Genomic DNA, 20,659 nt, shown 5'->3' on the forward strand with positions numbered 1-20,659 from the left:
GACCAACTGATTCGGTGGGCCTACTTAAAGGGCTAAATTTGACATTTCACAAAATTTTCCTAACAAAAAAAAAAATTGGATCGAATGATCCAAGAACCAACGCGCAGGTCGTAGAAGATGGAAGAGAGCACATCACTCTTCTTCACTACAATACTATGTTCCTCTTTTTCTTCACTACAAGACTACCTTCTCCTACTCACAAAGCAAAACTCCGCCGCTCTTCACACCCTGCTTTCACTTCTCTCCCCACCGCTCTGCAGCCCAACCAGACAGGGCCCACGACCCATCACCCACCTCCTTCCCTTCTTCCGTCAGGTCGTTCTGATCGGAGCCAGAAAGCAGCGCACCGTCCACTCCTTCGGCAGCCGTCCTGGACTCTCCCCCATCGTCGCGGTCTGGGAAGAAACCCTCGACCCTACCCGACTCGAACTCAACTCAAGTCCCCGCTGTCCTCTTCGAATCGACTGCCGAACCCCGCTGCTACTACCGCCACTACGAAACTCGACGTCACTAAACCTGGCACAAACGCACCCCGCTTAGAGTCCACACCCTCTATCGCCTCCGCCAAAAGTCGCAGCTAATCGGAGCCTTACCGCCTCAAAATGGGCCGTTGAAACAATCCCCAGAACAACCATCGACGTCGCCGACCAAGGAAACTGCACCGCTCGGAGGCCTCCCAGTAAGGATTTGGAATTCTTAGAAGGATAATGTGGATTTTGATTTGCAACCGAATAGGTATACTTTCGGTAACTTAGTACCTTCCTGTTGTTTTTCCAAAATTTAGGATCATTCGATCCATTTTTTTTTTTTTTGGTTAGGAAAATTGTGTGAAATGTCAAATTTGGCCCTTTAAGTGGGCCCACCGAATCAGTTGGTCTTTGCCAGGTCATCATTTAACGTTCTATTTGGACGGAATAGTAAAATTTGGACACGGCTGATTGAAATTGAAAGCACAGGGGTGTTGCTGATCAAATTGAAACAGCAGGGACTAACATGATGTTACCCCCAAACCTCAGGGTACTAAACTGAAATTTTTCCTTTAATTAATCATATAGCTAGGATTTTTTTTTAAAAAAAATCATTTCTCCTAATCATTTTACATTTGTTTTATATTTACATGCATAATTAAAAAAGGTGCAAGCAAGTCACACTAGCGGGTCAGCCCAATCGCATACCCGACTCCCCAAGGAGGAAGGTCAGGAAAATGATTACAATAAAATGAACAAGTGGTTAAATTTTGAGTGAAATCCATATACAAGAGATAAACCTAAAGTTCTTGATGTATTAGTATAACACACATATCCGATTCCCCAAAAAAAAAGAAAAAAGAGCATTTTGATTAACAGAAGAAGAGGTGGATGTAAAAGTTTGAACTGTGAGGAGCGGAGAGCCGGAGAGGACGTGACATAAACATATTGTCTGAAAATGGAGGGCACGTAGGCAGCTCCCAGAAATCCCGACAATTTAATTTTTGCCATGTTAAATCAGTACTGTCCTTGCTCCTTACTCCTTAGCTTACCACACTTCTGCTCCCAATTCTTCAACCACCAAACTTACCCTCCATGCCACCCTCTATTTACTTCATTTCATTTGGCTCACCAGTCATCACTCATTAATTATGGTAGATAGTTCATCCATCTCTGCCCCAACATAGACCACTCCCTTAATTCTCATACCAAGCCAAAAAAAAAAATACATCACTCCCATAGTTTAAGACATAATTTATCAGTTATTGTTAATTTTTGGTTGAAAATAAAACTGTGACGACAAACATATTTAAATTAAGTTGCGAACTACGAAATAGAGTGACGCAAGATCACGTGAAAAGAAAACTGTTTAAGCGTTAAACTTTAAAACATAAATGCGCACGAAAGTCTACATGCAATAAAAGACTTCTAATTTTACTTTAAAATATTGAATAAGATATGAATACTCAAACAAAATGCATTTATATAGATTTAAAATTTTAATTAATTACACTAGAAATCTTAAAAGTGGAATTTTAATGCAAGAAGAACTAGTACTCCAAACTAAAAGCAACTCCAATAGCTTCTCTATATTTTTATTTTACTCTATTTTAGGGATCAATGAATCTCTTTCGATCAAACAGATTTCCTATAACTATCCCCATTTTAGGGATAGTGAGGAAAGAGAAAACTAAATTACCTAAATTTACAGCAATCTCTAAAAGTTTAAGGAAGGATTATGGAGATTTTAGAAATTGTTGTAAAATAAAGAATCTGTTAGAGTTGGAGAAGAAAAAGATATTAAAATTTTGACTTTTGCTTCCCTATAATACAAAAATTATAGGGAAGCTGTTAGAGTTACTCTAAGAAAAAAAACAAAATAATCAAAATGGCCAAACTTCAAAACCATGAAACAATCATTTAACATTGTAGTTGGGTGTCCCCTCAAAACAAAACAAAAAAATAAAAAAAATATTGTGGTTGGGTCTAGTTGCAAAAAATTTCAATACCTTCCAAACCAACAAATTCATAATTCTCCGAACAAAATAATAATAATAATAATAATAATCCAGACACTTCTTGTATGAGCCTTATATATATCCCATATATATCTCTTGTCAGAGCTAAGCCAACCGAAGTTAATTGTCCATGTTGCATTGTTTCTTCATTACGTACTTCTCCTCAATTCTCACACAAAATTTATCCGCTGTTATTGTAATGGATCTTCTTACGTCTGCTAATATGTCCAGTACATTTATGGTAGAAACCAGACCTTTTAATTATTTTTTATTTTTTATCATGTCGACCGGTGCATGAAACCAATTATCACCACTTGTTATCGAAGCTGACCTAATACTAATTAATATACATTAGCGGTACTTTTTTTCGAGAATGATACATTAGCGGTACTTAAAAGAAAAGATTTGTGTAATTTGACTAGTTTCCCTTCATCTTTTCCAAGTTAGTGCTGCATTATTCCAACATTTTGAGTACATAGCTAGTGGGTTGGTTATAGGGAGACAGGTCTATCAGTCTTATCCCTGTTCCCAAACATCAGTGCTACGTCATTGTTTTGGAGTTGAGGTCAAGTGGGCATCCTCCTTTTCCCTGCCATTTCCTTTTTCCATTTTCATGCTAATACTGAATACTGAGAAAGTGATTCCCCGGTCTTTACTTTTACCCAGAGAGAAAAATTATACAAAACAGAGGACTCAGTACTGTCTCTACAGAAAAAGAAAACCCAAAACCCTAAAGAAGGACCATAGTGCATGCCATAATTCCAGTAGAATTAAGTAAAGAAATGACAAGGAAAAAGTTAGAAGCTTAGCAAAAACCCAAAGAGCAAAACCAGTAAAGATTTATGAAAATTAACATCTAGTAATTAAAAGAAAGAGAGAGACTAAGACAGGTGTTTTCTGCATATAGCGGAATTGATGGCCACACTCTTCCTCTTCTTATCTTCTCCTCCTAGCCACACTGATCCCTTTTTTTTTCTTTTTTTTTTTCCGTTCGTTCAAATAAAAGTTTCTAAAACCAATAAACAGATTAATATATTTTTTAAAATTATTACGTGATTAAGTAACAGATGTACTTAGATGTAATAATACAAACAAAACATTTGGTCATATTTATATGTACATCTCCGATGGTGGAAGCTGTGTGCTGATCATCGGTTTCAGTTGCAGGTAGCTAGCTGCCGGCTATGTAGATCTTCCATTCTTGACTTTCACCACATCCCGAGCGAAACAGAAAGACAGAGAGGCTATGTAGATCTTCCATTCTTCACTTTCACCACATCACGAGCGAAACAGAAAGACAGAGAGCATGGAATTCAACAACCAGCACGAGGAACAAGATGAGGAAATGGAGATGAGCCCGACGGCGCCAACACCACCCCGTTACGACGCTTCCATGCCCAAAATGGGGCCCTCTAGCGGCGGTGGAGGAGGTGGAGGAGAGGCCACAGCCAGAAAAAGGGGTCCCTCCATCTCGACCGTCTCCACTATCAGGTACAGAGAATGCCAGAAGAACCACGCCGTTAACATCGGAGGCCATGCCCTCGATGGTTGCTGCGAGTTCCTTGCGGCCGGAGAGGAGGGCACGCTCGACGCCCTCAAATGCGCCGCGTGCAACTGCCACCGCAATTTCCACCGGAAGGAGCCCGCGGAAGGAGGTGGTGGGGCCATTCTTCCCCACCAACACACCCAGCAGCCGTTCTCAGCTTACTACCGCCACCCTTATCCGCCCACGCCATCGGGTTACCTCCACCTGACCCCGGCGCAGCCGCATAGACCTCTGGCCTTGCCCGCGGCTGGGTCGGGCGGGTCGCACAGCAGGGAGGAAGGGGATGACGTGTCGAACCCGAGTTCTAGCGGGGGCGGCGGGAGTGGAGTTGGGCTGTTGAAAAAGAGATTTAGGACCAAGTTTACGGCGGAGCAGAAGGAGAAGATGGTGGAGTTTGCTGAGAAGGTGGGGTGGCGGATTCAGAAGCACGACGAGGCGGCGGTGGAGGAGTTCTGCGCCGACAGTGGGGTGAAACGACAGGTGCTCAAGGTTTGGATGCACAACAACAAGCACACTATCGGTAAGAAGCCCTAATTAGGGTTCCTAATTAGCATCACCATCATCTTCAAATCAAGTTTCATTAGCTCCGAGAGATGGATCGATGTTTGCAGTTTAATTAGCTTGCTTGTTAGATTATCTTCAGTCATTAATTAATGCAAGGTAACTAATTAGCAAGAACTAAGAGAGAAGCCATTGTAATCTCTGCTGTGAATTAATAATTTTCAGGTAGTTCTATTAATCATAGTTTAACTAGCTAGCTTAGCTTAGCTAGGGTTTCTAAATATTTGTGAAATTTCAATTTCATTTTAGTTTCTTCTTCGGTATAATTTGGAGCTAATTAATTAAGCTGATAATAGGCTACTAATTAACTCTTAAAGCTTCTTCGTCGATCTGTTGCTCTATAATCTATAATCGATTCACATTTGCCCTAAAAGCACAAACTGATTGAGCAGCCATTTTCAATTTCCTTAACTTAAGCTAATTAATCTGAACTGGGGTTGTAATTAATTTGCAATAATCATGGTGACAATGATGACGATGATGATATGCGGTTGGTGATCAAATCAAAGATAGCTGCAGTGAAACGCCCAAAAGTCCAGTCGAAACGTGTAAATACTGGCATGCAAAGCAAAGCAAAGCTAAAAGCTGGAAACTGCCTCTTTCTTTTTCTGTTTTGCTTTGGTTTATTAATTAAATCTGGTTTTTGGGGATATGAAGTTTGTTCATAGTGATCCACATATGTCAAGGTTTCCTCATTTTCGTCCATGACCTCACCGCTTTCTAAGGCTTTATCTTTACTCTCTTTCCCTTGGTGTTTCTCTCTCATATTTAATTTGGCTCAACCTCTTCATACGCAATATGCATTGCATTCTGGTCTTTTCTGGACTTTTTCGACCAGAAAACTGAAAGAAAGGAGCTGGGTTCAATTACACAGTTTTTCTGAGCTAAACGGGCAACATGTGTCTCATGAGAAGAAGATTAATAACGTGTACATGTAGAGAGACTACCCACTGCATTGGTTTTACTTCACTTCTTCCCATTTCGATTTAATGTTTTTGGTACCTCTTCCTTAATATTATAGCTGTATTTTTTGTTTGTTTCTCTCACAAGGACTGAAACTGCATTCATGATCCGTCTTAATCACAACCTTGGTTTCTGTTCTCTTCTAAATTTGTTCAGTTGATAATTAATTTCAAACTTCTAAAAAAATCTATTATAACCAAAAGGGAAAAATGTCCATTTACCCAAAATTGAGCTTCATTAACCTCACTTACTCAAGCTGATTCAAGCATCTTATAAGATTTCCCATATACCAAACAAATTACAAATTTTTTGCCCTAATACCCAATTAAGTTTTTTTTATTTATTACTTTTTGTATATTTTGAGACAATTTTGCCCTCCCTCCCATTGTCAATTAGAGAGAAGTCAACGGAGACTTGACCGGAGTCTGGTCAATGCTCGTTGGATTCCGGTCGCCGGTCGCCGGTCGCCGGAGTCCGGTCACCGCCGCTGGAGTCAGGTCACAAGTCGCAGGAAGTTCTCAAAAAACTAGTCAGAGATCTCATAGGTCACGGAAGAATATTATTGTTACCCATTAATATTATTATTGCCCCTAGTAGCCCCTAATAAAAACATTATTACCCCTCAATAATATTATTATTGCTCCCAATAAAAAAACATTACTGCCCCCTAATAATATGATTACTGCCCCCAGTATAAACATTATTGCCCCTCGATCAATAATATTATTATTGCCCCCGACCAACAGCTTCTGCTCCTCCGGGCCCACATCACCATCATCAGCGCCAACCAAAACGAAACCAAGTGCAGCACCATCCCTCCCATTTCTTTAACAATGAAATCTCTTCTCTATCTACACCCTCTTTCTCTCACCTCCATCTCCACTGCTAGACCTCAACATCTCACTCTCTCCCACACTCGGACATTCCTCAAACTCCTGGCCAATCACGGCCACAATTCCGCCATCAAAAACCCAACTCTGACCGTCAGAGCCGCTCTCGACTCCGTCACGATTAACCAATCCGGAATTTCTTTGCTGGATACAAGAAATCCAACGGTTTTGTCTTCTTATAGGAACTCCAATTTTCCGAAGCCGAATCCGACGGTGCTGGAAGCTTAGACTAGACTTTGCACCAAGCCTACACAGACCAAGCCTCTCGGCGTGGACTAGGCGATGAAGGTACTCTACACCATTATTAGATCCGCCACCGAAGAGCTGAAAGATGAGGAGCCAGTCTCAAAAGTGCAGCTCAGACCCAGCCAAGATTTGGATAGAGAAACATAGCCAAGATGGCCCAAGAGCTGCCGGAAAGGTTTTGTCACCGTCATCAACTAGCCAGACCACATGACTTCTGTGGCGAAGTCTTCACCACCGTGAATCAGACTCCGGTGCTCCGACGCTCCAATAAGAAGGAGGAGGAGGAGGAGAAGAGAGAGAGAGAGAGAGAGAGAGAGAGAGAGAGAGAGAGAGAGAGAGAGAGAGAGAGAGAGAGAGAGAGAGAGAGAGAGAGAGAGAGAGAGAGAGAGAGAGAGAGAGAGAGAGAGAGAGAGAGAGTCTGGGAGGAGAGAGATCGATAAGGAGTTAGTTTCAGTTTAATTGATAGGGCAAAACTGTCATTAAATGTTAAATTGGGTAAATAGGAGTAAAAAACTCTTAGTGGAGTAAGTGGGTAATTTTTAGGCTCAAATTGTGTAAATGGTCAATATCCCTAACAATGCAGAATATGGTAAAAAAAAAAGAAAAAAAAACTAATTCCATTCTCATTCATCCATTTTTTTTTCTTTCAATTTATCCCCATTCCGCCTTTCCTCTTATTCTGGTGAGAATCGTAAGTACAGAATGAGCCATGTCAACAAAACAGACCAGCCTCATCTTGATGGTTATATATTCTTTTTTATATGGTATGAATGCTCATTTTCAGCCAAATCTCCATTTGTGTTGGTTTACAACTTTACATAAAATTAATAGGTCACCACTTACGTTCCTTTATATATATATATATATATATTAAATTCAGTTTACTCCCCTGAACTTTAGGACTAAAATTAGTTTGGACCCTCTTTTTGAAAATTAATCTCGTTGGTCCCTATACTCTCAAATGACATCACCCGAGTCCAAAATTTGAATTTGACTCGAAAGATGACGTCATGTGCTGAGTTGGAGCCGACATGGGGGCCCATTTTTCAGACTTTAAACCCCACAAGGAGGGCAAAATAGATATTACCAATTTTTTTAATTTTTTCTCTCTATATGCTCTCTCTCTCTCTCTCTCTCTCTCTCTCTCTCTCTCTCTCTCTCTCTCTCTCTCTCTCTCTCTCTCTCTCTCTCTCTCTCTCTCTCTCTCTCTCTCTCGCAGCCTTCAAGGTCCAAGCTCCACTGAGCCTAAAAGGAGTCTCAGCCTTACCCACATCGCCAAATCTACTAGTGCCGCCACCATGAATGTCACCGCCACCGCCTACTTGGTCGCCACCTCTACTTCCACTTTAGTCATTGCACTCACCACAAAGCCTGCCTCCGAGACTAGGACCACCACTCCAGTCACCAAAAACAATATGCGCAAACAAAATCCGATCTGGGGAGATCCAAACACTCTTCTGCCACCAACCATCATCATCATCATCCCCGACAGTGATACCACCACCAACGACGTCGCCCATCATATAGAGGCCAACCACTAGCACCAGCCAAAAACCTGAAAGCCCAATTCTCTGATCAGATAAACCCGAGTCCAAGGAATCTTGCAGCCCCACGTCGACATCATCACCCTGCCCAAACGCTGCATTGAAGAGGAGAGTGGACTCGGAGACGACGAAGAAGAGAGTGGATTCGGAGACGACGAAGAGGAGAGTGGACTCGGCGCCGTGGCTCGTACTCGGGTTTGCGTCCGTAACTCAATCCATACTCTCATTCAGGCGCTTGGTACTCCGGCTTATGACCGTAACCCGATCCGGGCTCCTGGGATCCATACTGAGGTCTACTGGACTTGGATCCATACTCTCCTCCACCTTCTGCACCCTCCTCATGATCGGGTCGTCCACCAAATCCGGGTCGAGGCTTGGGACGCAGGTAGCCTACTGTACTCGTTATTGAGGGGCTCGTCTGCGCAGGTGGAGGGCTCGCTGTAGGAGGAGAGATCAGGGCGTTCGTAGTCGTATTGATCTACGAGAGAGAAGAAAAGAGAGATTCTAGAGATTTCAAAAAAAAAAAAAAAAAACAAAGAGAGAATATAGAGAAAATTAAAAAAAGAGAAAAAAAAATAGAAAAATTGGAAATGTCTATTTTGCCCTCCTTGTGGGGTTTAAAGTCTTAAAAGTGGGCCTCCATGTCAACTCCAACTCAACACATGACGTCATCTTTCGGGTCAAATTCAAATTTTGGACTCGGGTGATGTCATTTGAGAGTATAGAAACCAACAAGATTAATTTTCAAAAAGAGGGACCAAACTGATTTTAGCCCCAAAGTTCAGGGGAGTAAACTGAATTTAATCATATATATATATATATATATATATATATTTTTTTTTTTCTTTCTTTCTTTCAGAAACATTGTAAAATATATTTAAACTAGTCACAATTACAACCGTTATAATTGACATTTCGATTCTTCAGTTATCCAAGTATAATTTAGGGGCTGTGACCACTTACCCAATTTTAAACTAAAGATTACCCACTTACTCCAGCAAGAGATTTTTAACCCCATTTACCCAATCTAAATATGAATGACAATGTTACCCTCATTTGAATTAACAAACCCTCAGACTCTCTCTCTCTCTCTCTCTCTCTCTCCATTCCTCGACCGAGTCGATTCAGTGAGTCTCAACCTCTCGCTCTCTGCCTCTCTCTCTCTTCCTTCCTCAACCGAGTCGATTCCGCGAGTCTCAACCAGTGGACAACAACAACCATCACTGCCGGACCAGGAATTGACGGTGATTGCCGAGGCAGTTGGAGATGAAGATCTCGGCGTCCCTCCACCATCTCTGCCGAGCGAGGAATGGACGGTGCTTGGAGATCTGGGTTGGGGATGATGATCAAGAAGCAGATTTTGGTCTGGGCTACCGGCCCAGGGAACGCAGAACACAAAACAGTGGTCGTTGGCCCTAAGTCGCCGGGGAAGAGAGATGACAATCACTTGCGGGGATCATTTACCGATCCGACTCCGATCCAAGGCCCACTGCCACAACTCAGCCCTAACGCCGATCCAACTCAGCCCCTTACACAACCACGCCCCGACGCCGGTCTCACACTCTGGTGGGTGCCCAGAGCAATTTCTGGGTGCCCAAAGAAATAATTTTTTTTTTTTGTATACTTTGAGCTCCGATGGGGAAGGAAAAAAAAGAAAAAAAAAAGAACGTGTACAATTGAACATATAAATTGATCAATTGTGTATGTAGTGTATTCACTTTGGTTTTGGGAGTTTATGCAATTCACTTGAGGGCAATAATATGATTATTGGAGGGTAATAATATGATTATTGGGAGGCAATAATATGAGTATTGGGGGGCAATAATATGCATATAAATTGATCAATTGTGCCTGTAGTGTATTCATTTTGGTTTTGGGAGTTTATACAATTCACTGGACGGCAATAATATGATTTTGGGAGGCAATAATATGATTATTGGGAGGCAATAATATGAGTATTGGGGGGCAGTAATATGATTACTCGGGGGCAATAATATGGTTACTGGAAATTAATAAATTCAGACGCCGGAATCCTGTCACCAGTCCGGTAGCTAGATTCCGGATTTCGGTCATCGGTTGCCGGATTCTGGTGACCGGTCACCGGATTCTGGTCATCGGTTGCAGGATTCCGGTCATCGGTCGCCGGAGTCCGGTCACCGGTCGCCGGAGACCGCGGCCGGCCATTGGTCACCAGAGCATAGCAAGGTGGAGGATAACTTCTCTCTAAAAGTGAGAAAGAAGAAGAGGGCAAAAAAGTCTCAAAAATAAATAAAAAGAATGAAAAAAGAATTAATTGGGTATTAGGGAAATAATCTCTTAAAGTGTTTTGGGTAAATGGGGTTAAAAAACAGTTGGTGGAGCAAGTGGACAATTTTTAAGCTGAAATTGGGTAAATGATCATTTCCCCTATAATTTAACACTAATGCAAGAGAAATTGTAAGGCGCAATACACCAATTGGATCTCCAATTACAACAACAAGGCTCTCTATTTGGAAACGAAAAAAAAAATATGACTACAAACTAATGACGCATGTCATTGTCCCAGAAACTGCTTTGCTTGTCAATGCACTCAATTATGGTGCTTATAGTACAGTTAAGTAACACTTGCTAAAGCAATAAAATGTAATGACCTCTAGCAAGTTGCAAGAAAAGAAATCTACATGCACCAATGAAAAAACTGATCATGTGGCTACTAAGGACCTTTAATACTAATCTAGTCAAGAGACAATGTCTTCAAAGAACAAAGAACCTCAAAATAAATTACCTAGCTTCCACGCATATTCTATATTCGAAACTAAAAACAAATCTCTTATGAAAATGAAAACAAAAAAATAATTTCACAGAAAAACTCTCCCAAGTCTAGGGTTCTTCTTAGAGTTTCGTTAGTTTTGGAATAGCCGTCGAAAGTGAACGATGGTGGAGGAGGTCTCGACTCATATGGCTGCTGCACTTGCTATAACAGACAATGGGTTGGTTTCCTTTGGAGTCCTTGGTATGGTGGCGATCTACGGCAATTCATATGCCATTGGGAGGCTTCTTTCCCAAAAGAAAAAAAATGATCCTTAACCTTTCATGGTCACCATGGCTAACGTTTGGGGGCTGAAACAACGACTCACGATCAGGAATCAAGGGGAGCATTTCATCTTGAGATTCAACAAGGAGGAAGAAAGGGACATGATTCTACTCAGGGGGTCGTGGTCCTATGGTTGTACCATGTTTGCGTTGGCAGCATACGATGGACGTCGCGATGCAGCGACGGTGTCAATTTCGACGATACCTGTTTGGGTGGAGGTGTTAGGGTTGCCTCCGATCTTGATGATTGTTGAAGCGATGCCCATAATTTGTGAATCGTTGGGCAAGGTGCTGCATCTGGATAAGTCAAACATTCGGCGAGGTGTGAAGGCTTGGGTTCGGATTTCTCACGACATATCGACGTCGATGAAACAAGCCTATCCGGCCTCCGATATTGTTTGAGTTTGGAACTGGAAGCTCAGAAGTCTCTGCCATGGTTAATTTGAGGTATGAAAAGGTATATGAGTTTTGTCGTGTCTGTGGTTTGTTGGAACACCCAACAACTGGTTGTGCAGACTTGCCAGATATGTCCGGTGTCCAGGTGGCAACCGGGGTGCAGGAGGAGGGAGCTATTCTAATTCCAACCCTAACCCTAACCCTAAACTTAGTAGGGCTTTGGTGATTGGAGGACTCAGATCGGGTTTAAAGGGTGTGCCTACGCTTCCACATGTGGGCTGTAGTGTGGTGGTGCCGCCACTAACAGTCATTAATCCCTTAGCTCTCTCTGGCTTTGTGCTTTCTATTCCAGGAGTTAGGACGAATGAGCTAACTAGGCAGTTAGCGCATTATCACCCTAAGGAGGTTCTGCTGGCGATCTCTCCTCCTCCACATTGTCCTGTGGTGGAGCATGCAGTGGCTAGTGGCATGAAGAGGTCTGCGGATACCATGGAGCTACTAACACACAGTAAGAAGGCTAAGGCTGTGGTGCCTATTCCCGAAACTGCTTCTGTAGATTTAGGGTTTGTGCCTGAGTTAGCAATCCCTCAACAGGCTGTAGAGCTTTTGATATTCTCTCCTAGAATGCGCAAAGTTAGATGCCCTTTAGGTGTGAAGAACAAGCCAAATATCAAAGATATCAAATCCTTGGAAGCTTGAGGCGCAGCCACAAAGAAAGGTAAGAAACGCCTGTTTCATTCTGCTTAACGGGTTTTGGAAATGGAAGTGGATATACAGTGGTGACTGAGGCTGCTGTTAAGGAAGACACTTTTATGAGTGTGGTTACTATGGAACCTAGGGATGCCCTCTCTACATAGGTAGATCCTGGGTTTTGTTGAATAATTCAGGGACTTTTTCTGCCCTAACATGATCTAGTGTTTGGTTCTTGGTCCTATTTTTATGGTGATTTCATTAGGATGCTTTAGGGTAGCCTGCATGACTTAATATTGACATGGCCCTCTCGGGTAAGTCATGTTGTGTAATTACCTACATTTGGTTCTATTAAGGCGTGAGTCCTTCTTTCAAAAAAAAAAATGATAATTAAAATAACCCATTAATTAGTCACTTGCATCCAAACTATCATGGAAACCTAAAAACAAGCCACCCGACCATGGGTCTAAAAAACTCTTCACATTCGTCAGTAGCCTTTCTTTACTAAAGAACCAGACCACTCAACCACTAGCACAAAGCCGTGATCCTTAACTTGCAATAGAGACGACGTTATATAGGGTGTTACTTGACTTCAAAAGTCATAATAATGATTATGGGCGATTCAATTTAATATTCTTGCAATAGATAAAATTCTGCCACAGAGTTTAATCAAATCCCAAAGATGAAATCAATGTACCATGGATTAACCATCATGAAAGGGGTTTGGTCCAGTGGTAGCAAGCTGGTCCTGCATGTTGGGCGAACGCTACAGTGATACTCCTGGTAGAAAGGAGGTCACTGGTTCGATCATCCGCATGTGAAAAACACTCTATGGGGAGGGGTCTTACCCATGTTGCTCTCGGCCCCGGAGTGGTAGTCCCACCCGACCACCATTTTTGTAACCAAAAAAAAAAAATTCTAGATCGCGGCTATTGGTTGGGCCAATAATACGGATGATGGTCCATATTCGTCTGCGGAGAAGCACATCATGGTTGAAGGTAGAGATCTCACATAAGGAAAGTGAAAATTATAAGATTAACTTGTAAATATATGACTTAATCCTAATTACACCGAGACCTTTTGAGTTAAAATCTATTACCTAATAAGTGGTTAAGTTGGGACAATATTAATACAATATCAAGCCATGGACAGCGTTTTTGTTATTTAACACGTTATAATAAGAAAAGAATCTCATACATTGATAGATTTCAATGACCATTTCTCTCTCCTCCTCTGTATATGAATTAAGATCTAAAAACTACATGTTGTAATAGAGTCATTTAGAAAGTCTACTTGAGAGCTAAAAAGTGCACATGGCTTTTTGTACTCAGGTAAAACTCATAGATTTAATAGGGATCTTGACTCAATACCCAAATTTGAGTCAAAGTACTCCCACTTACTCCACTAAGAAATTTTTAATCTCATTTACCCAATTTAAATATCAAATGAAACTTCTACCCTTAACCTAATTAATAAACTACGAACTCTCTCTCTCTCTCTCTCTCTCTCTCTCTCTCTCTCTCTCTCTCTCTCTCTCTCTCTCTCTCTCTCTCTCTCTCTCTCTCTCTCTCTCTCTCTCTCTCTCTCTCTCTCTCTCCCTCCCTCTCTCTCTCTCTCCTCGGCCTTTTTAGAGAGAGAAAGTATGCAGATTACAAGCGAATGGCAGTCGTCGACTCCTCCGCCGCTGACAACCACTCTCCGTCTAAGAGAAGAAAAATCCTCACCGCTTCTGCTTCGCCTCCAGAGACAATGCTTCATAATCACCAACTCGGTGGTTCTCGCAGTTTCTAGCTCCTTCGTTCCACGAGTTCCTACTCCGACGAGCACTCTCCACCTTCTTCCTCTTGCTACTCCAGTAATGAGCTCAATGTCGTCGTTCTCGTTAGCTCGCCGCTTCTGGATCTGGAGGCCAAATGTTGTGAAACCGACTACACTACGCCGGTTCCATTTGCTTCTGGATCTGGATCTGAATTCGCTTCAAATTCAGGTTTCATTCGCTTCAAATTCCTTGCTCTGTCTCACTAATTTCTCGAACTGAAACGTTAACCGCCTCTGTTCATCCTATCACTCTATTTTAACAATTTTCGGTTCATCAAAAATCAACAGAGAAACAATGTTGTTGATCGAGCTGTGCCTGGAGAACTCCGACGAGATGGAGCTGCCGGTAGAGAGCAAAGCGCCTCCAAGTGATGAGATTGAAGAGTTCTTTGCCACAGCCGAGTAGTCCGATACCATTGGGTTCGTTTAAAGCCATGAGCAAAAACCTCGAGGTGGGAGATAATAAACCGACACTAGGCAGGACAGAGAGTTTCGTGCAATTTAATCTGATGGCATTGTTTTGGAAGTAGTACTACTACCACTATAGCATATATGGCTCTGCGTTCATTTTACGGCTGGTGCGGTTTTGAATTGATGTCATTGGCTAGATCCATGTACATTTTGATGTGTTGCTTAACTCTAGCATTTTACTTCCTAAAGTATGAGAAAATATGTACAAATGATGTTTTAATGTCAGTTATGTACTAGAATAGCATCTATTTGGTAAGGATTATTTAGATTCGTGACTGACTGTACTAATGGTTAACTGATGTAATTGTTTTGCTGGGGCAATAAACTTTCTATTAAGGGGCAATAAACTTCTTATTGGGGGGCAATACAATTTTTATTGGGGGGAAATAAACTTTTTATTGGGGTTTATTGGGCGGCAATAAAAATTTTATTTGGGGACAATAAACTTTTTATTAGATTTTATTGGAGAGCAATAATATTTTCCGGTGACCTATAAGATCTTTGACAAACTCTTTGGGAACATCAAGAGACCTCCAGCAAGATTTCCGGCAACCGGTGACGGGAGTCTAGTGACCGGCAACCGGTGACGGGAGTCCGGTAAGTCTCCGATGACTTCTTTTTCTAAGTGACAAATGGGTGGATGGCAAAATTGTCTCAAAAATAAATAAATAAATACTTAATTGGGTATTAGGGCGAAAAGTATGCAATTTGTTGGGTAAGTGGGTAATCTTATAAGATGTTTGGGTAAGTGGGGTTAGTATAACTTAAATTTGAGTAAATGAACATTTTCCCTTTCAAATAGTCCATAGTTGGTTGACTAATGTACATTGGACTCTCCCCTTGTTGACAAAACAACTAAAAATTGGATAAAATTAATTAAAATTAGAAAATATAGAGACTTAAATGTTTTATGATGTAAAAATCGAGAAAGTAAAGTGAAATTCAGAAACAAAAAACATTGTGTAATCCGTGTGAATGCTTTTGCTGGGTCCCACATAAATCACAACTCCAGCCAAAGTTTTTTATTGAATTTTATTAAATTATTTAGATTTTCACATATTTATTTTTTAGTTCTTCAATTGACTGTCCTCTTTTCTTTTTTCTTTTTCCTTTTTGTTTTTGGCAAACATTAATTCATCCTATGGGGGAGGTTTTTTCAATTTGAAGCCCAGACTGTCTGTTCAAGTTTTTGTGGCTCTTTGTTGCTCTAGGCATCGGCAAATCTGAAGAACACCGCCATGATTTTATCTTCGAGATTTACAAAGTGTATATACATAGCAATTACCGACCATAATCTGCACTCATACTTAACCATGTCACCTTGGCGGAGTAACTTCAATGGAGTAATCTCCGGAAACACAGCAAGACAACCTTCACCGACAAGCCAGCTCCAGGCTGAAATATGCCTTAATGCGCCGACACGCGCCACCCAAAGTTGTCTCTGCAGAAAGAATAAAAACTCAACAAACTAAAGGATATCAGTCCCACATCGAAAGCAAGAGTGAGGTAACTCACTATTTCACCTATAAAAGGTCCACTTCTCTCTCTTCACTGATTACGCATTCAATAGCTATTTACCGCTATATTTGTCAATACAAGTACATCGTTTAACTTCAGCATCGGAGGAGCGAAGACCGCCAACCGCGGTCTCCCCTCTTGACGCCGTTATATTTCTCTTAACAGACTAGCGGGACTTCGTGAACTACACATATATCGGAAGATTGGACTCTTGTCCACGTTATCAGAAGCCGACATCATATGGCGGTATTCTGAGCATTAACACAAAGCATTCTGGCCACACCAGTCCGTCCATTATGCCTCCTAGTACTACTCTACGAATATCCACTAGAAACAGACAACACACTTAGTAGTTAGTACTCTACCAAACCAAAACAAAACTAATATATCCAAATTGTACATGCTTTCCAGAAAAAGAATAGCAGTACCAGAATACCAAAATCGCCTAAGCAACCCTCAGCTTCTTCAGCCTCTATTGCCACTTCCTCAAGTTTTTGATTTTTCACATCGGCCACATCGTTCTTCTATGGAAAACACCTATTATGACAAACCATTCATAGAAATCAATCACAGTACGTTTACAATAATCTAACTATAGAGAAATCGGACAAAAAAAGCCAAATTTTGTTTGCATATGTGAAAAATGAATGGTAAGTTTTTATTTTTTCATCATTTGGGATCTAAGAAAAGGAACCCTTCAGTGAGTTTCATTGCTTTAAGAGAGGCTTACAATGAGTTTGAATCATTTTGAGTTGCTGACAAAGATCGAAACTTTTTGGCTCAATTTCTAGTTGGGTTTATATGAGCCTTCCATGATGATGAGAGATCTTATTAAAATCAGCATGATTAGGCAGATCTACAAGAACTAGTAAAGAGGGAAAATTGAAACCCATGACTAACCTAGGAATTTGGCATCTTGAATTTCATATATGAGGTTGTGAGAAAGAGGGAAATCAGAAAAGTTTTGATTTTGATGTGTTCGTGAGGATTGTGAATGTTGCTGCAATTTTGATTAAATGGGTATCAATGAATGGAGGTAAGAAGGCTTGCAGGCGGAAGAAGAAGGAACAAAAAAGTCAATGGGTTTGATTTGTGGATGTGTGAGAGAGAGTTCTAATAATGAAGAGAATATTGGAATTTGTAGAAAGTAATTGGAAAAAAATCACACACTTATCCGTCTGAAACTAAATATAATATAAATACAATTATTAAATTTAATGTAGTTAATATATTTTTCTTTATTTTAAGGGAAAATTTCATGAATGGTACTCGAAGTAAGGCCCACTATGCATTTCAGTACACCAAGTTTCAAAACATAAACTTTGGTACCTGAGGTTTCAAAAAAGACCTAATATACATACACGACATCAATGACGCCGTTAGTTTTGTGCCAGCTGTCGTATTTCAAAGGGTAAAAAAGTCTCTTCAATTGTTTTACTCTGAGCATCCAGGTCTCTCTCTTCTCTTATTCTGGGCACCTAGCTCTCTCTCTCTCTCTCTCTCTCAACCCGCCCTGCAGGCCTCGTACTCGCTGTGAAGAGGCGAAGAAAAATTGGGATGAAACTCCGACCAAGCTCCTCTAAACGCACCTGCCCCATCCCTTATAATCATTCCAACTCCACCACTATGGTTGGTTTTCATTCCGAAAGGTGCCATCTCTATCTATATTTACCTCTGACCTCTTTCTCTTAACCCAGAAAGAGATTGAGGTGAGATTGCATTAGCTTGTCTGAGATCAGAGGTGAGGTGTTCTTACAATCATACAATATTGAGGTGAGAAGTTCGGGATTATCAAGGAAAAGCATATCTGAGATCGCCGCCGGGGTAATAAGAGATGGCCCAGCCTAAATACTCTTCGCAATTGAAGGACCCGAGGAGGGATGACAAAAACGGGTATGGATTTCGGGTCGTAGACCAGAAACAAGGTCCCCATGGCTCCCTTGGTTGTCGAGGTCAAGTTTTGGTGAAAAATTCGATGGTGATGGAGGGTAGGATTGGGAATAGGGGCTGTAATCAGAGGTTGTGAAAGGCGGTGTAGAGGCGTGGTGATCGGTGACAACAAAAAGGAGGAAAAGAGATCCAGGCGGAAGCCAGAGAGATATTCCTCAAGGTCAAGTGATGACAACAGTGATGGATATGAGAGTGGCTATGAAGGAGAAAAGAAGAGGAAGAAGCGAAGCCACAAAAGGCATAGGGGTCATGATTCTAGATCAGAATCTGGTGCTTCTGTTCTTCAATTGATGACAAAAAGCATAGGCCTATTGAATCTGTAATTCTCGTCGGAGGCCACTGCTAGTTTAGGGTAGCAGAGTCGTTTAGAAGGAAAGAGAGGAGTCTGAGAAGAGAGAGAGGAAACCCGTTGAGAAATGAAAAACCAATTTCGCCCTTCACTATGTGCGTAATGGCATGCAGACTGACGGAGTCATTGACGTCGTGTACATATATTGGGTCGGTTTTGAAACCTCAGGTACCAAAGTTTATGTTTTGGAACTTAATATACCGAAATGCATAGTGAGCCATACTTTGGGTACCATTCATGAAATTTACTAAAATTCACACAGACATCCGTGTGAATTTCTGACATATGTACAAGATTCACTATACAGGAATTAAATTTACACACGAACACATGTGTATCACCTTAATTCATACGAAAATCCGTGTGAATTTTTGCAGCCCCACTTTTAGAGTATGTTTCACACAGTATACTGTGTGAATATAATTTTCACACAAATATATGTGTGTATTGCAGTGTTTTTCACACAGATATCTATCCGTGTGAATATCTGTGTTAATCTCATCTGTGTGCATTGGGGGGTTTTTCTAGTAGTGTTTAGAAAACAAATCATAATCTGTTTTTGTGATTCATATGCATCAATCTCTGTTAAATAGAAGACTACATATCCCAAAAATTTTGATCAAATATGAATATCAAATAATGTGGCATTAACACACTTCACAAATTAGGACTATTGAAACCCTCTGCATCATGTTTTCTCCTTTTCTTTTGAGAGTCGATGGGATTCATCCTCGTCCACCTTGGATGCTTTTGCCTGGGGTTTTTCTCTAATTTGAGGTATCGAGCCTCTCTTTTTCCTTTTGTTTGTTTCCCTTTTTGTTTTATATGTTAAGAATATTGTGTAATCAATGTAATAGATTTGTTGTATATTTAGGAGATTTCCTTGTATCTTCATTGTATCCCTAACTTGTAGGAGTTTGCTAGCTGTAGGGTTTACTACACTGTATATATTTCCCTCAATATCAATGAGAATTATTTATTCAGTCTCAATATAATCTTTTATGGCATCAGAGTAGGGCTAACAATCCCTAGCTCTTTATTTTCTGCCGCACCAGCAGCACCATCATTCCTCCTCTTCCAATGACTCTTGAAGACTAGGTCCTTTCCCCTGCAACTGGTGGCAGCACTTCCTCTGTTGATGAGACTGCCAATCCCCTATTTCTTCATCATTCTGATCATCCTGGTTTGCTTCTTGTATCAAAGAAGTTGACTGGTGACAATTATAATTCATGGTGCTGCACCATGAGGATATCCTTGAGTGCCAAGAACAAGACCGTATTCATCACCCGTACGATCAAAGAACCTTCTGCAATCAAGAAGCCAGAAGAGCACGCCCTATGGCAACGCTGCAACGACATGGTTCTATCCTGGATCCTTAATTCTCTTGAACCGAACCTAGCTGATTTGGTGCTTTCTTGCACAACTCCTCATGCTATCTGGGAAGATCTCATAGAGCGGTTTGCCTTGGGAAACGCTCCACGCATCTTCTAGGTTCAACGAGATTTCTACATAATTGAACAAAGGCAGATGTCTGTTGCTGCTTATTATACCAAGCTGAAGGCACTTTAGGATGAACTCGCCTCATAAAATACTGCAGAGAATTGCACCTGTGGGGCTCAGAATGATTGCACTAAACTCATGCAATTCCTCATGGAGTTGAATGAATCATATGTAGGAACTCGTGGTCAAATCTTATTAATGAATCCATTGCCTTCTATTAGACAGGCCTATGCTTCTGTAACTCAGGAAGAAAAGTAGTGTGCACTCGACTCTGCCTCTCTTGTTCCATCTAATGCGGTAGCCATGGTAGTACTCAGGCCACAACCAATGAGTCAACGTGACCAAGGCAGCAGCTCTCGCAATCGTCCTTTGGTTCAGTGCACTTATTGCAAGAAATTTTATCATACTGAGGAAACTTGGGACAAGAAACATGGTTATCCACCTGGTCACCGACTCTACAAATGTTTTCAACGACAAGGCAACAGACCTCAGCAACACAACAATGCTTCTGTCAATCACGTTGATTGTACTCCATCTTTCAAGGAACTTTAGGTCACACTTCCTAATCTCACTGAGGATCAGTACACTCAAGTCATTGCTGTATTGAATCCCAAACCACCAACTCCTCAAGCCAACGTCGCTTCTGCTACTAAGTTTGCA

General features: G+C 41.2%; 1 protein-coding gene and 1 pseudogene across 1 annotated transcript; both read left to right on the top strand.

Moving 5' to 3' along the window:
* Positions 1-3,470: 3,470 nt before the first annotated feature.
* LOC112179384 (zinc-finger homeodomain protein 2) lies at positions 3,471-4,813 on the top strand. Its single transcript, XM_040511756.1, has one exon. The coding sequence runs from the start codon at positions 3,792-3,794 to the stop codon at positions 4,563-4,565; it is 774 nt and encodes a 257-aa protein (XP_040367690.1). The 5' UTR covers positions 3,471-3,791; the 3' UTR covers positions 4,566-4,813.
* A 7,881-nt stretch (positions 4,814-12,694) lies between these two features.
* Positions 12,695-14,617, top strand: LOC112178373 (annotated as a pseudogene).
* Positions 14,618-20,659: the final 6,042 nt, after the last annotated feature.

Source organism: Rosa chinensis, chromosome 7, assembly GCF_002994745.2.
Source record: "Rosa chinensis cultivar Old Blush chromosome 7, RchiOBHm-V2, whole genome shotgun sequence".
Classification (NCBI taxonomy): Eukaryota; Viridiplantae; Streptophyta; class Magnoliopsida; order Rosales; family Rosaceae; genus Rosa; species Rosa chinensis.

Coding starts and splice junctions, on each gene's coding strand:
- LOC112179384 (XM_040511756.1), top strand. CDS start 3,792: ATGGAATTCAACAACCAGCACGAGGAACAAGATGAGGAAATGGAGATG.